At 38.5% G+C, this 17,564-nt stretch overlaps 1 protein-coding gene across 1 annotated transcript; it reads left to right on the top strand.

Moving 5' to 3' along the window:
• The first annotated feature begins 1,319 nt into the window (after positions 1 to 1,319).
• Positions 1,320 to 17,070, top strand: LOC122083479 (rhodanese-like/PpiC domain-containing protein 12, chloroplastic). The gene is made up of 8 exons (XM_042651309.1): positions 1,320 to 1,693; positions 5,828 to 5,962; positions 6,768 to 6,859; positions 10,075 to 10,175; positions 13,115 to 13,225; positions 13,552 to 13,660; positions 16,201 to 16,251; positions 16,828 to 17,070. The coding sequence occupies exons 1-8, from the start codon at positions 1,459 to 1,461 to the stop codon at positions 16,906 to 16,908; spliced, it is 915 nt and encodes a 304-aa protein (XP_042507243.1). The 5' UTR covers positions 1,320 to 1,458; the 3' UTR covers positions 16,909 to 17,070.
• The last annotated feature ends 494 nt before the right edge of the window (positions 17,071 to 17,564 follow it).

Raw genomic sequence — 17,564 nt, 5'->3', positions numbered from 1 at the left:
GAGGTTGAAAGTACTTTTTTCTAGTCTTGTCAGAGGGTATGATCCTATGTAGGGGCGCAAGTTTGGCCTTGTTAGCCTAAACACACCTTGAGCCTGAACATGGATGAGATACTCTGACATTTAGGGCAGATTATGGTTATAAATTTCTGGCCCTAAGTCAAGGCTGGCCCTGGCCAGGGCTAAGCCTAGCCCTATCTTCTTCTTCTTGTGATGTTTTTTCAAGGGAAAATGAAATCCCCCCCCCCCTTTTTTTTGCTAAAGATGAAGATTTCCATCTTCCTACCTAAGGGTGTATGTTTGGCTTTGACGGCTTGAACCCACCCTGGCCCGCCCGAACCCTATTTAACCTAGTTATGAGGGTTAACCCAGCCTAGCCCGATCCAACCTTGACTAGGGTTGGGTTGGTCCTGGGTAGAGACCTAGGTATAGCTCGGCATCATTTTAACCCTGATTTATTATTGTGTTTAGTAATAGTGTTTCCCTTCCCCTAGGCCCACATCATGTGTTACACAAGGCATATACTCTTACCTATTGAGCTAAAATGACAAAATGGTCAAACTCTCCCATTTTCTTTACATAGGTTATCTTTGTGTCTCCAGTCACATATTGATATGAACTTTAGATATAGTACAAATCATGAAAAATTGGGCCAAATTTTGGCTTATCCAGTTTCTAGGAGATGTGGTGATGCCAAGTGATTAAGAGGTCTATCTTATAATCAAATTGACAACCTTGCTTGTTGCAAATTTATCGATTATGGGTAGAAAATGGCTGGCCTTACTCTTTACATCTCTCCACCCCTTTTGATAAGTATAGGCTTAACATTTACGACCTTTTGTACAAAAAAAAATACTGGACTAGCTAGGGTCACCCGACCCAACCCTAAGCCCTATAGGGTTGGGCTGAGAGTGAACCCGACAGGATTGAGTTGGGCCTAAGTTGAGTTATGGGGACCTAGGATTAGACTGGGGATTTAAGAAACCCGGCCCAACCCGACCTTGTTTCATCCCTATTCCTACCCATGCTAGCACAATTCAAAATACATTGCAAGGGGCAGAAGTTGACAAAAGAATTGTAAATAGAGACCGGATCAAGTTCACGTACAAGATTGTTCTCGTACCTTTTTGGTCTTTGGATTTGGAATCCACTTTCTTTTTCTTCATTTAATAGATTCCATATCCATGGGCTAGGATGTACGAGAACATTTTGCACATGAACCTTCTCCGGATTCCGGTAAATGGACCATCTGAATCTGACATTACGGGGAAAAAAATATGCCACGTCCGCCCTCTACAAAAAATCCCGTTACTGAAGGCTTCAAAGCCTACACTCGACAGCGCCGTAAAAGAACACCTTTGGCAACGAAACATAATCAATTTGCTAAGAACCAGAGAAAGTGAGCGAGTTTAGATAGTTTATGAGTCTCTCAGCTTAAGCACACATTCGAAATAAGGGGCGATGTTGAGAGCTTCTCACCTCCCATCTCTCACATCTCCAACTCTCTGCACTCTCAGATTCTCTATGTTCTCTTCTCTCTGCGTCTCATCATCTTTAAAACCTCATAAATTCTCTTCGCTTACTTTGTTGCTGACATTTCTTCCCAAAACCTTCACACACCCTTCACCTTCTCTTCATTCTCAGAGCTTCGGGTGGACCTCTCCCATGGTTGGCAGTGCAAGGATGAACGGAATAGGTCGGTAATTGCGGTAAAATCCATTTTGTTAATATCTTGTTTCGTTTCTCTTTCAACTGCCAATGGTTTATATTTTTTCAGTTTGAATTTAATGATTACTTGCTTTGTTGTGTTGTAAATTGTGGTGGTTCTCTTCTTTATATTCATTTTTGTTTTTATTTTTAATGGTTTTGCTTTCTGAGAATTGCAAACTAGGAACTCTATGATCTTTTATGGAGGAAAAAGAACAAGAAAAGGATGCCCATAATGTTCTCACTCTTAATTGTTTATTATTAACCATTGAATTGGTTTCCATTAAAAGGACATGTTTTGTTTTACTTTTTCCACATAATAATGTAACTACTCGAGAGTAGTTTCGTTTACTGAATTTTTTTAAAGAGATTGTTCATTAGGATTTAAGTTCATTGTGATCAATTGTTGCATTTACTATTATTTTTTTGTCTCCCCAATTTTTCATTTAATTTTGTTTATTTCCCTTTTAGATTACATAAAGAAGAATTTTCTATACTATAGGCAGCCAGCACCCTATATAGTTATATCCAGCCAATCTCTTTTGCATGGATCCTATTACATTTTGATTATTTACTTTTTGCATATTACCGTCTCCTTTTCATGTCCTTTGGCACTAATTCGGTATGTAAGCGTAAAATTAGATTGGCTTCATGGAACATTGGATCTCTAATTGGTTAGAGCTTGGAGTTGATAGATGTTATGCGGAGAAGACAGGTCAATGTTGCATGTATCCAAGAAACAAGATGGAAGGGCAGCAAAGCTAAGGGGTTAGATAATTTCAAACTTTGGTATTTGGGAAACGATTCTGGGAGAGGTGGAATAGGCATAGTAGTGGCCAAAGACCTTAAGGACAATGTGGTGGGTGTACAAAGAATTGGGGATAGGATTCTTTCCATTAAACCGGTGTTAGGCGCTGAGGTTATCAACATCGCCAATGTGTATGTGTCACAAGCAGGTCTCGATGAGAGTGTTAAAGCACGATTCTAGGAGCACATAGAGGACCTAGCACAAAGTTTTTGTCCAGGTGAGAAATTTTTTATTAGAGGGGACCTTAATGGACATGTGGGCAAGGACTGTAGGGATTTGAAGAGGTGCATGGCGGATACAAAATTGGAGAGAGGAATGCAGAAGGGATTTCAGTACTAAACATTGCGATAGCATTTGACTTATGCATTGCAAACACCTTTTCTGGAAAGAAAAAAAAAGAACATTTAGTTAACTACAAAAGTGGACAACATGCAAGACAAATTGATTTCTTTCTGATGAGAGGCTCAGACCGACCGTTGTGGAAAGATTATAAAGTTATTCCTTGGGAGAGCTTGACTAGTCAACATCGACTTTTGGTCTTGGATTGGTACTTCAGCACCAGGCAGCCAAAGAAGAAGAGGTAGATCTGTCCTAAGATAAAATAGGGGTGCCTTTAAGGAGCTCTTTAAAAAACTTTCATCGATAAAATGGTTGTAAAGAGAAAGTGGGATTTTGAAGGAGATACTAATGAGATGTGCACGAAGATGACGACATGCATTAAGAATGTGGCCAAAGAAGTGCTAGGGATATCTCGGGGTGTTTGTCCAACCGCTAGAGAGACTTGGTGGTGGAATGATGAGGTCTAGGACGTCATTAAAACTAAGAAGGATTGTTTTAAATCTTGGCAAAGGACTAACAATGCGAAAGATAAAGGTATTACATGTGACGACCCAAGAATACGGCAAGTACCAGACCTGCCTTGGAGATCGGTAAGGTGGCACCACCAAGAATACGGCAAATACCAAGGGGTTTGGGAGATCGGTGAGGGTGTACAAACTTTAGTCCCACATCTCCTAGGGAGAGATTCCTGGACTAGTTAATAACCTTTAGCTTTCTTAACATGGTACAACGTGTTTTAAAGCCTTGAGGCCATGGGCCAAAGAGGATAATATTGTGCAAAGTTAATGGGGCCGAGGCGTTACATTACACAACCAGAAAGGAAGCTAAGAAGATTATGGGGAAAGCGAAGATTTATGATACCCTGTATGAAAGCCTAAATACAAGGGAAAGGGAAAAAGCTAATTACAGGATTGCTAAAATGAGAGAAAGGATGAACAAAGATTTGGACCACGTTAGATGCATTAAAAAGAGGATGGTGGAGCACTTGTACGGGATGAGGACATTATGAAACGATGGGGATGTATTTCTGTAAATTGCTAAGTGTAGAAACATCCTCGACTGATTGGATGGAACTACATGGGGGAGTGTATGGACATCAAACCAACCCACTTCAAGGACAACGTTTACAGATTGGTGAATTTGAATTTAAAGAGGCCCTACGAAGGATGAAGGTAGGTAAAACACCTGGACCAGATGAGATCCCAATTGAAGTGTGGAAGTGCCTAGGATCTCACAGGATTTCTTGGCTAACTAAGCTGTTTGCAAAGTTTCTGATTACTAAGAAAATGCTGGATGACTGGAGGAGAAGTATTGTAGTCCCGATTTATAAGAATAAAGGTGATATCCAGGACTGCAATAACTATAGAGGCATCAAACTAATGGGGCATACCATTAAGCTTTGGGAAAAGGTCATTGAATCACACTTAAGGGTAGAAACAGAAATATCAAAGAATCAATTCGGTTTTATGCCAGGGAGATCCACAATAGAAGCTACCTACATCTTAAAAAGGCTTATGGAAGTGTTTTAGAGATCACAAGAAGGATCTACATATGGTCTTTATTGACTTTGAGAAAGCCTATGGCAGCGTACCTAGAGAGTTAATTTGGCATGCCCTATGGAATAGAAGGGGCTCCCATATCTTGGGGGATATAATTAAGGACATGTATGAGGGAGTGGTGACGAGTGTCAAAACACCAGAAGGCCAAAGTAGTGAATTCCCAATTACAATTGGATTACATCAAGAAATCTTCCCTGAGCCTTTATCTGTTCGCGCTCATTATGGATGAGTTAACTAAAGACATTCAAGACCAGGTATCAAGGTGTAATGTTATTCACTGATGATGTTGTACTCATAGATGAGACTGTAGAAGGGATAAACACTAAATTGGAGCTATAGAGATCACGCATAGAAGCAAGGGGTTTTTTGATAAGCAGAACAAAGACCGAGTATATGATGTGTACCTTCAGTCAGGCTAGGTGGGGTGATGAAGTTGTGAATCTAGCTGATCAGGAACTACAAAAGAGACGCTATTTAAATACTTGGGGTCAATCACTAGCAAAGAAGGAGATATAGAGGATTATGTGTCCCATATAATTAAAGTGGGATAGATGAAGTGGAGAAGTGCGTTGGAGTGCTTTGTGACAAATGTATGCCGGTTAGACTCAAGGGAAAATTCTACAGAACTGCAATACGACCAGCTATGACTATGGGGCGGAGTGTTGGACAGCAAAGAATAGTAATTTGAATAAACTAGGGGCAGCTAAGATGAGGATGTTATGCGGGATATGCTGCAAGACCAGGAGAGATAGAATAAGGAACGATTGTATTAAAAACAAGGTGTGGGTCACCCCGATCTAGGGCAAGCTCTGCGAGACCCCGTTGGGGTGGTATGGTCATGTTCAACAGAAGCCTATGGATGCCCCAGTTAGGAGAAGTGACTATATCCATATTGAGGGGGAGACCTAAAATGACTATTGGCAAAGTGGTAAGAAAAGATATGCATATTGTTGGGTTGGATTCTAGTATGACCGCTGATAGACCTATGTGGAGAACCAAGACCCACGTAACTGATCCCCTATAGGGGTTGTTCCTGGGAAGTTGTTCTACTTTTATTGCTGATTTTTATCTTTTCTTACGGTCTTTTATTTCCTTGTTTGCCTTATTTCTTTTTCTGTTTCATATTGGATCTATGTAGCCGACCCCATTTAGTTGGGATAAGGTTATGGTTGTTGTTTGTTGTTATTGGCTTATAAAGGGACTGCGGTGTTAGTGGTAAATGGTAACCCATGGAGTCTGTGGTTTAAAAAAAATATATAAATTTCTGTTTAAGTACTTAGTATGATTTTGACTCTTTGGTATTTCTGAGACTTTGGTGCATAAGGATCACATGTGTAATAATTTATATCATGAAAGTTAAATTTTCTTTTGGTAGTTTACCCTGTATTAGGAGTTGCTCATTTTTTCATCTCTTCAGCTTCATTTAGTACTGGAAACAATGTCAGAGAAGGAGGAGGAGGTGGTGGAAGTAGGGAAATATTGGTGCAGCACTTACTTGTTAGTGAAGACAACCTTAAGCTGCTCCTGGAGGTCCAACAGAAAATTTCAGGAGGTGAGATCTCATAATGTTACCATATCCAAATGAAAGTAACTTTGTTTTCTTCAGTGAAACTTCTTACAAATATCAAAGTGATATCAATTACTTGTGGATTGTTTACAAACTTTTGTTCATTCTTGTGTTGAATTTGTGGAAACTATATTGTTTCATGAACACAGTTTCACCAATGAATTTCCTGGGCTAAGGCAATGTTTTACCTCCTTATATCTGTAAACGTGGTAACTCACATAGATCAACAATTCAAATATGTGCTAAGAACGTAATGTTTCTAAAAGTCTTGTGCTTCAGTCAATAAATGAAGATATTTCCAAGGCGGTCGAGGGAGGTCAAAAGCTAAGGCGACACCAACAAGGAACCAAGGCACCCATCCAGAAAAAGTGCCTGGATGCCTAGGTGTTGCCCTAACTTGTGAATTGTTTTATTTATGTGAGTTTCCACTTTACCTGATTATCAGGCCTTTCTGATCATTCTAGTTCAAGTAATTTAAGTTATCTTGAGTTCTCTGTTCTGGTTATCCAGAGCTTCTGCATATCTGGTTCTAGTTTTGGACTCGCATTGCATGACCTACTATTTAATTAGATAACACAATCTGCAACCATTCTTATCTCTGGGATTGTGATGTGACACACTGACGCAGTATATCCCATGCACCTTATTACAACAGACATGATTTATTTCCCTCATATGTTCTTTAATTTTATTTAGAATATAGCCAAGGTTTGAGAGAAATTTGCTTTATAAAATTTTCTGTTGTGAAATTTCTTTCCCTTTTGTGGTTTGATATATTGCTCCATTTTAGGAGTGGACCTGGGTGACTTGGCTGTGGAATACTCAATTTGCCCGTCCAAAGAGCAGGGAGGAATGCTTGGGTGGGTACAGAAGGGCCAAATGGTACATTAAGTCAGATATCTGGTTTTGTTTATAAGCTCTGTGTATGATAAGAAATCTTGGCAAGTAGAAGATAATTTTTTATTTTGTGCCCTTATCCATTAGGACCATAAAATGTGTGATATTAATCATCTTTTTCTTCTCTCCCCTCCCCTCTTCTTAACAGAAAAAGAAAGTTTAACTACTATTTTCGGAAGTAAACTATTGAAGTTTCTGAAAAATAGCCATCTTTGACGTTTCACCTTTGAAAGAAGTATGTCGGAATTGCTTCCATATAACCTTCTTGCTTAAAAATTTCATTGATTTTAATGCTCATGTTTCAACCCGAAAGAACTGGTTATTTTGTCTCAGGGCATCATATGAAGAATCAAAATATGAGATGCATTTCACAGACATTTGGAGTTAGTTTCAAACATTTGGATGATTATGGAAGTGTGTGATAGTGTTAGTGGTTGTGGGGCAGAAGTTAGTTCTTTAAGTGAGACATTAGGTGGTTGGAAATTTGAAAAGGCCGTTCTAGTTTTCTCTTTATTATTAAATTTGTTCTGTTTGGGGTTGGGTTTCCTAAAAATTCCACCAGGATAAAGTAAGGGAAATAAGTTAGTGAAAGCTGACTGGTACAAAAACAGTAGTGTATAATGTTTCTTAGTTACATGCTGATGCAGTATCTACCTGACTACCTCCCTTTTTTACTTAATGTCTTATATTGGGCCCAAATACTGGAAAATAGACTAAAGAAAGTAAAAGGAAAATGGGTTTGTATTGCGAAGTGGAGGAAACTGGAGATTGGTGTCACAAAGATGTTTAAAAGTCTTTACATGGTTGGAGAATCATAATCATTGAGATAGGAATAGCCATTTTTTTTTTTTTTTTTGTTGGAAAGGAAGAACTCAGGTCAACAGGAAAGGTTGGAAGAGGCAAGGTTCTATGTGTTTGTCAAAAGATTCTTTGCACTGGCCTACATAGGAAGGGCTTACTTTATAGACCGCCTCGTTTTTCCCCATTGAAAGATGATGTCGCAATTCCTTCCATTCGATAGATGGTGCAGTCTGGATTGTCCACTCTCAAATTTCATAGTCAAATTCAATCATGTATTCCCCCAGTGCTTTTATTTTTTATTTTTAATTTCTCTCTATGAGGGTATTCGGCTATTAGCACATTATATGGATTGATATTATGGTATTGTTATCAGTGTTGATCTTATGAGGGTTGATATGTCAGTGGAATAGACTGTGGCAGAGGATTGGCTGGAGGTTGCAGCTTGGAAGAGTGTGGCTTAATGTTGTTGATTTGGGTGGCTCATGACTGTCTGTTGCAGCATCCCTTTTGGGTGGGTGATGGAGTTTGCGTCCCCACTCACCTCAGCCCCCTTCTTTCTTGTCTCCTCATTTCTTAAATTTGTTTCTGTTTTATTTTTTGGGGTGCTCCATCTCCATCTCATAATATATAAATCGTAGTGTTCTGACCTCTCTATGAGTCTCTAATTGGTGCTTCTGTGAAATGGTAACCAAGGTTCTGCCTCCAGGTTAATGAATATCTGGATTAACTCATATCTCTGACCTGAAGGAGCTTCATAAGCAGGAGACAAAATATATCAGTGTACATGTGGCAAATAAGTGTGGTCCATACAACTGGCAAATGGATCATGGAGCTGTTATGCAAACTAGATGAGGAGAAAGCATGTGATCACATTGGTCTGTGGGCCAAATGCTTTGGAGATTGGGCTTTTGGCCAAGATTTAGAGGGTGGATGAATGTTTTTTGGCTTACTAATGGTGTGCACGTGATCAAAATTGGTCTGTGGGCCACATGCTTTGTAGGTTGGGCTTTTGTCCAAGATTTAGAGGATGGATGAATGTTTTTTGTCTTACCAATGGTGTCTAGCTGTTTTCTTAATTAGACTACAAGCTATAGGGGCTTTTCACAGAGATCCCTGTATACTTCTTGTACAATTTCTTTTCCCTTTTGTTTTAGAAGCACTAGAAAACATTTTCAGAAGGCTTTTTAAGGTATGTCAGGATGGAGTTGTGACAGGAAATGCTGCCCATTGATCTCCCACTAGCAATTTCTGGATGACTTGCTTGTCTGCTGTTGAATTTCATACCTTAAAATGATATACTTGGTGTATTTCTTAACGTTCCTTCTAGTAGTTTCTAGTTTATCCTTGATTGTTTGTATTCGATAAGGGAGAGGGAGCTGATGGCTTGTGTGGGGAGGTATAATCTCTTTCATATTTTTGGGTCGCTTTGGGGCTTTCTATAAGCTAAATCTACATGGGAACTACTAGAGAGGTATTAACTAAGACAAGAGGTGTGGAAATGCACATCATTATTGCGCTACAAAATGAGACTTTGAACCCTATTTGGTTGGATTTTTTATATGCTCTTTTTTATTTACCCTCAATGCTGTATCACTTTTCAATTCTAGTCTCTTGATAATTCAAAATTTTTCCTCTTTACTTGGTCTATTGCCATCACCTTTCCTTTAGACACCTTCCCCCCCCCCCCCACCCCACCCCACCCCCCCCCCCCCCCCCACCCCACCTCTCCAAAAAAAAATATATATATATATATATATGATGTTACATCTTCATTTGATAGCACGACAAGTTGTGACAACATTAGTGGGCCTAAAGGCCAACAAGAACAGATGGACCTGTAATATGTTGAATGAAGAATTTCTACAGGTGGAAGGTGAAACTTATTAGAACAAACCTCAGAAGCCTTCCAGCCTACTTTGTTTTTCTATTGATGATCCCACTTTCTTATGGTTGATGATTTGGTGACAATCCAATGGTGTTTTCTTTAGAAAGAGAAAAGAAGCTTCAATAAATCACCTTATTACATTGAATGTGCGGTGTACACCCAAAGAATTAGGACTTGCTCTAGGACTTCTCACACAAATGTTAGCACATCAATGGTCTATTAGAGATATGAGTCGACATGAAGTTTTTTTCTTCTTAATATTATTTTAAAATCATATTACTGTGCTCTGAGGGTCTTGTCCCGTTCTTTTGTTTTTACTCTCCCTTATTCTCAATAATCATTCACCAGAAAATAAAGTATAATAATTGGTACAGACATAACATTTTTATTGTTCTTTCAACACATCCAAATATCGTCTATCTAGGTTTTGTCTTTTTCCCTTTTCCATTTTCTTAATTTTTTTCCTGCAAGGGTTTCTTGTATTCTGTTACCAAGCTCCTTCTGTCGTTACCAGGTACCAGAGTTTGAGGAGGCTGCTTTTAATGCACCTTTAAACAAAGTTGTACGATGTAAGACAAAATTTGGATGGCACTTGTTGCAAGTTTTGTCTGAAAGGTATGTGCGGAACCCATTTCTTGAACTTAATATGCTGTTCCACCATTGCCTTGCGTTGCTTGAATTCTAGTGCCTGCAACTGGTCTAGGTGGGTGGTGATTGAGATGTGATTCCTGTTTAGAATAAACATCATCTAAATGACCAAAATGATGTAGTTGTATATCCGTGTCTGGACCGGCATGACCAGATCTGGAAACCTGGACCGAGACGAACCTGGCCCCAACCAGGATTCTGGTCCAATAGGGGTTGGTAGGAGCTTATTTAGTTATTTGGGGTTATTTTCGTAATACGGAAGCTTGCTAACAATAGGAGAGTAGTTTCAGTTTTTTGGATTTCATTAGGAATTGTTTATCTTTATGTTTGAAACGTCTTTATATCTAAGACCTACCCCATTCCCATCAATTTGGAGTTGAAAGAATGAAGTTTGAGTTGATTCTGTTGTTTGAATTCTGGCCGTGTAGCCTTCTCTCCCTTCCTCGTCAAGGTGACCTCTCCCTTAACTCTCTTTCTTTCCTCTTCCCTTTTCGTTTTTTACCTCTTTATTTCCAATTACTGTTTTTATTGCTGGCCTACCTTGTTTCTGGGCGGTACTTACAGCCCGCGTGTTTGAATTGAATCTCATAGATTTCATCGATTCAGTCCCTTTCGTCTTGAAAATTGGTGGGTTCATAATCCCTTGGGTGACCCGACCCGTAAAATTTCAGCGAGAAACTCTGTGGGAATCTAGAGTTCTAAACTGAAACATGGAACTGGTTTCAGAACTTCTGCCAGATCTGTTGCAGCCATTTATTATTAAAAAATACCTGTTATTTGAATTTGATATTAGTTGGGTTCAGGAGGGTTCTGGTTGTGATTCATACCCTGAAATTTCAGCTTGATTGGATCTCTTTTGAATGAGTTCCATCAATCGAAGCTCATAGAAGTTACAGCTGGTTGTTCATATCGTGAGGAAGAAGGTTGGCTTGCTATTAAAGACATATCTTTTGTTATTTCCATAAAATCCCCTCATATTGCTGGTGCCGTTATATTTTATGCCTCAGTTGACTTTAATTGGCAGAAAGCCCTCCTTATCCAAAATTCTTTTTACCGTTTGGTCATGTTTATGGATTAAGTTCATGGTTTTGGTCATTGCAGATACCGTTATTGATATGTGTCAGGCCATCGGCCATATTGGGCTATATCGGTACTGATCAAAACTGCATTTTTCATAAAATAAATATCACATCTGTACTGTATCAGTCGATCCGTATTGGTACCCATACGGCTGATCTGATACCGATTGCTAAAACAGTGGTCATGTTACTTGATTACTTCACTTAGGGTTTGCACTGTTCCGGAAATTGCAAAATTGCTTCATTCTTCTATTTGAGAATTTCTTCACTTTAGTGGGCCCATAGTGACCCAAAAGCAGTGTTTTGTGACCCAGGGTTGTATTTAAGTTGATTCCTTTTTTAGTAGTTGAAAAAGATATATTTTGGGTCTATGCTCTTTCCCTTTGTGTGTGTGTTATGTGTAATGGGATCCTGGTTCAGTTCTTACAACAGCATCAGAATCCTCAATGGACAGTATCGTAGGGAGGAGAGAACTGCAAAACTAAAGTAAGGTTAAGCACTGTTTGTGAGTCATGATCAGCAACCAAACACCTTCAGGAATCTACCAAAACAACAGCAAACTACTAGCGCAACATAAGAACAAATAGGTAGATAAAATCAGAAAAAGAAATTGCAGGAACACAGGAAGAAATATAAAAGAGATAGGAGGGATATGACCAAGGACCTCACTAATTAGCAACTCAATCTTACTAGGCCCCACTGCATCTCACAGCTATTGGCATAAAACCAGAGATTGCATTCAAGTTTATTTTTTTAACTTACTTCAAAATGCTTACAAGCAGTCCTTTTATAGAGTGGTTCAGAGGGTTCTAGACTCCTAGTGAGATTTTCTCCAAGACTCTCTGACCATTTAATGAGCTGCACATTTTCAAGGACTTACACAACCATCAATGAACTGACTTATATTTTCAAGGACTTGCACAGCCATCAATGAACTGACTTATTGAGTGGAACAGTATCTTCGAAGACTTTAGATAATAGTTGTTAATAACCAGATAATATTTCTCAAATTCTGCACACATGCATTAATTACTTTTGACCCTTCTTTGACTAATATTTAAAAAAAAGGGTGTACCCAGAGCACGAGGCTCCCACCACTGTGGGGCCTATGGAGGTTCATAATGTACGTAACCTTACCTTTGCTTCGTGGAGAGGAACTTAAATTGGATTAATTAGGACTGGTTTTGGGTGAACCAGAAAACACCCAGATCTGGTTGGTCTGTCCTGAACCATCTGAACCTGGTTCAGTTGAACTACAACAGGTTCATTCAACGAAATGCGGGCTTAGGTAGAGGCCTGGTTCCTCCCTTCTTGCGATGGTACTGCTTGGAGTAGAACTTATCTGCAATAAATGAATACCGGGATGACGTGTTGGATGTCTATCTCTGGGTCATTAACATAGAATCTCATTCTTCTTCTTGTTCATTTTATGAGATGTGGGATGGTAGTGCTTGGAGTAGAACTTATCTACATCAGTGTGTGTGTGTGTACTGGTTGAATGTAGATTTTTTTCTCTTTCTTATTCTTCTGTTAATTTTTGGAACTTAAATGAATTTTTCAATTTGTTATCGGTTGCTTGTGTATTGATTTTCCAATAGTCAATCAATGCAGTTTGCAAACTTAAATGAATTTTTCAATTTGTTATCGGTTGCTTGTGTATTGATTTTCCAATAGTCAATCAATGCAGTTTGCAAACTTAAATGAATTTTTCATTAAGGATGGCCTATCGCTCACGTATCACCTATGCTACACACATTGAGTACATTATATTATACATGCAACTTCTGATTGCTGTTTTCTGTGTTTGTCCCTACTTTTTGTTCCTAGAGAAGCAGCTTTGCTTCAAGACATTGAACCAGAGGAGTTTTATGCCAAAATGCAAGACCCATGCTTCCTGGAGGAGGCTCAGTTGATTGATGTTCGAGAACCTGAAGAAGTGTATACCTCTTGTATCTCATTTCTCTCCTACAATTGACAGCTACTTCTATACAGCATGTTTTCTCTTCAAGTTTTGAAATGATTTAAGTCTAGATATGTTTCATTGTGTTTGCCAGCGGATATAGGCAGCAATAGCAATTTTTTATTTTTGGAGGCGGACATTTGATGACAGTGAAAACTAATGTGATGCTTTGTTCTTTCTGAGATTTCTGTGATGTCACCTGTCTGTCTTTTTCTGCCAGCTATGTAAACTAGCTTGCTTACGTTACCTTGCTAGTAGTATTTATTTCTTTCTTCTTCCTGCTTGGATTTTTCGGTGAGGACAGTGCCCAAGCATCCTTGCCCGGTTTTCAGGTTCTTCCCCTCCGCCAGTTTGGAAAATGGGGGCCAGAAATAACAACCAAGTTTGATACTGAGAAGGATACTTATGTTTTGGTGAGAACTTTTCATAAACGAGTCCTTTTTATTTTTCTTTTTTTAATTATGAGATTTTTTTCTTGTAGAGGTAAAGAAATAACAGGCATTGTATGACATTTTCCTTATTTGAAAATTGTATGCATTTTTTTCTATTTCACTTCTTATTTATTATTTATCTTTAGCTGGAATAGGCCCGGATGTTAGTAATCTAACTTATCTCTTATCTCTTATCTCTTATCTCCATCTCTATAGTCAATCCTTCAGTAAAATAAGTTGCTATTTTTGATATTTTTTTATTCATCTTATTTGTATTTCAGTCCTGATGCTATCCTTTTACTAGTTGGCAAAGGTTATTAATAAATGTAAAGGCCGGGCCATATGCCTACCTAACGATTTGAAGTGATATCACTTCATTTTTTTTTTTTTTTTTCTGAATTTTTTCTGCTTTGGATTCTGTGGTTGTTGTTCTGGATTCAGTAATGTGATTGGTGGATTCCAACTGGGTCTTAGGTTGATTTCTAGCCTGGTTATCTTTGTTATCTACCTTTCTATCTCTCTATCAAGATCACAAGTTTATACACGATACTTCTTGGATTGTGCTTGGATTTCATATATTAATTTCTGATAACTCAACTCTCTGAAGTTTTGTTTATCTGTTTATGAACTTTCTGATCGATTATTAGAGTTCTAGGCTTGCTACCCGAAGTCCTAGTAGGCTAGTAGCACTAGAACTCTGCTGAAAATACCTATTCTGTTATCAGAATCAGTTCAGATTCTGCAGGTCTGTACCCCCAGCAGAGTAGACCACTTTGATTGAACTATTGAGGCATTCTGATTTGTATGTCTGAAGTTATACACTTTCTCTAAATTTTGGTTCTGTTATCTGCTCTGCGATCCTGTTTAAGCTAGTCTCCTATTAGAATTTCCTGGTTCGGGATTAGCCTACATCACCAATCCTATATACCCTTGCAGTTACCATTAGTTTGGAACGTGTTTCCTTTTAAGAATATGTTTTCTTTCATGTTGATAAAATAAAATAAGGTTCTACACTATGAGATAGCATTTTTATATATTCTAGGCATAGAAACAAAAACCTACACACGATGCAGAAAACAAAGAGAAATAGGAATCAAACAACCACAGCACAGGGATATATGTGGTTCAGTAAGTTGCATATATCCACGGAGAGATGACAACAGTTTCACTAGCAATGGAGAAAAGGGTTACAAGCTCTCTTCCTCACACCTTTCTGTGTTTACAAACAATTCCCCGTAACACTAATAACCCCTCAGGGCTTAGAGGGAAAAGAAAGAAATGCAAATTTCCAAAATTTCCTGATGCCGGGAGTTCATAACAGACTCCGGTATGAAACATAAACGCAAACAGGCCTTAGTGGTCTTTTTCATGTTCTTCCATACAGGACTTGGTGCCCTTTCTTAAGATCTGCCGGCTTGGGACCACCAGCCCATATCGTGGAGTGGTTGTTTTTCTGTTTAAGTTCTTTTTTCTTATCTATTGACTAGCAGCTCAGACACAATAGAACTCCCCCACGTTAGAGAGTTCCATTTTACTTCTCTTTCAGTTTCCTAATGGCTTTAGACTTCATATTTTAGTTTCTTAGTTGGATTGCTTAATTAAAACCTTTTGTTTCTAAGGTTGATCTCCATAGCTCCAACAAAATTAAGCATCAACGCTAAGTTGGAGCTATGAAGATCAACCTTAGAAACAAGAGGTTTTAAGATTAATAGATCGAAGGCGGAGTATATGAGGTGTAACTTTACTCACACTGTGATGGATAATAGAAAAAAAAAGAGCAACCCAATGCACGAGGCTCTTGCTACTGTACGGTCTGGGAGGGGCTATTTTAGATATCCAAGTCAACCATAAATAAAGAATGTGACATAGAGGATGATGTTAAGATGGATGTGTGGAAAAACTAGGAAGGAAAGGTAAGGAATGAATGTATTAGAACTAATTTGGGAGTTATTCCAAGCAATGACAAGCTCCGAGAAAGTCGTTTGAGGTGGTATGACCATGTTTAGCGAATGCCTAAGGAGGCCCCAGTAAGGACTAAGGAGGAGTGATTTGATCCCAATTGAAGGAGCTAAAAGAGCAAGGGCAGGCCTAAAATGACCATAAAAGTAGTTGAAATGACATGCATAGTCTAGGTCTTGTCCCAACTATGACCTCAGATAAAGCCAACTAGAGGGCAAGGATCCATGTAGCCGATAGCTGAGATTTTCCTGAGTTGCTGGTGCTGGACTTCTTTCTTTTTACTTTCATTTCTCCTATTTAGTTTTGCACGGATCCATGTAGCTGACCCATTACGTTGGGATAAGGCTGAGTTTGTTGTTCTAGTTGGATTTCTTAATTCTGGCTATAAGTTGCAAGAGCTTAAGAGCTCCCATATGATGGTAGAGACTCATTCGCAGAATAGCACTGCCAACCTCCACATGTATCCTGACAAGATGGTTACTGTTGTCTATCATGTTCAGATTATCTGTCTTTAGTTTATTGTCTTTGTAAGATATTTACTATTCTTCAATTTTAAACTGCAGTGTCACCACGGGATGCGGTCATTACAAGTTGCCAAGTGGTTGCAAACACAGGTATAACTGTTCCACTTATTTTTTTGTTGTAGAATATTGAAGTACATTTCTTTTAGGTGGAGCTAGCAGCCAGATTAAATGAAATAATCACGTTTTGTCTTTTGTTTTCTTTGAAGGCATAAGTTTTATCGTATAATATGGAGTCAGCATGGGACTGATGTTAAAATTGAAATTGGTTCATCATTACTTGCCATAATAGAAAGAGCATTCTTTTAAATTGGTTTTTATCTACAAAATAGTCCAATGCCTTGTGCTTAACAATTAGCAATTAGTGGTATCTTATTCCAAGTTCTAATGCTAATGAAACACAAAAGTCATGTGGTTTCTGAATTCCCCCTTTTTGGGCATGCATTTTGTTCTCTGCTCATTTGTAATGAACAGCGCTTTTTGCCCACTGCACCAGGTCTGGTCTTATTGTATCAGGGTGAGACATTCACATCACGGCAAGTGAATGTATTCTGAAAGGTTCAGACATACATTCACTTGTGTGATTTCATTCGTATATGCATTAAATGATCAACTTGCCAATATATTGGATCATATCTTTTTATCTAACATATGGTTTCACTTGTTCAGGGCTTCAAGAAAATATTCAATGTATCCGGGGGTATTCATGCTTATGCTGTGAAGGTAGATGCATCCATCCCAACTTATTGAAAGACACTTAACCCTGCCAATGGAATATTTTCATTCTTGTGTTGCCCTCAAAATGTAGAATTCTATATATTCGATGTTTCTTGCCTCGGGATTTTATGTGTATTTAGATTTAACGTTCTTAACCTTTATTAAGAAATAAAGTTTTGAGAACATTTATTTTTCTGGGTTCATCTTAATCGATATAATGTACTTGTGGGTTTACAAATTATATCAGGAAACAGAATAGGTTGTGGTTTAACTAAATGTTGATTATCCAAGCTTGTTTACCCATCTTTTAGGATTTGCAGTGGAGCAGGTTAATAATGGCTTAATGCATCATGATCATTAATATCAGTCACAGTAAAGTTTCAGTTTGATTTCTTGTGTTGAGATTATGCTAAAACCTGAAGATCTATTAACATTGAGGGCCTTGACTACTTTATCTTCTCTTTCAATTTGGGAACCAAACCTTACCTGTTACTTCTTTGTGGCTTGTATCGACCATATGGCTTCCATGTATTGGTTTTTCTTAGACTTACCATTTTTGTTTTATGATATGTGGGGTTGCTGTATTCTATGTTTAACCATGCATGGATAATGATGTGAACATGCTCAAATTTGTGCTCAACCAAACTGACAGGTGGCAGCTATGATCCCTCTCCATAGAGCCCAGGGAG

This window comes from Macadamia integrifolia, chromosome 7, assembly GCF_013358625.1.
Source record: "Macadamia integrifolia cultivar HAES 741 chromosome 7, SCU_Mint_v3, whole genome shotgun sequence".
Taxonomy (NCBI): Eukaryota; Viridiplantae; Streptophyta; class Magnoliopsida; order Proteales; family Proteaceae; genus Macadamia; species Macadamia integrifolia.
This window is presented reverse-complemented; position numbering and strand designations above follow the sequence as displayed.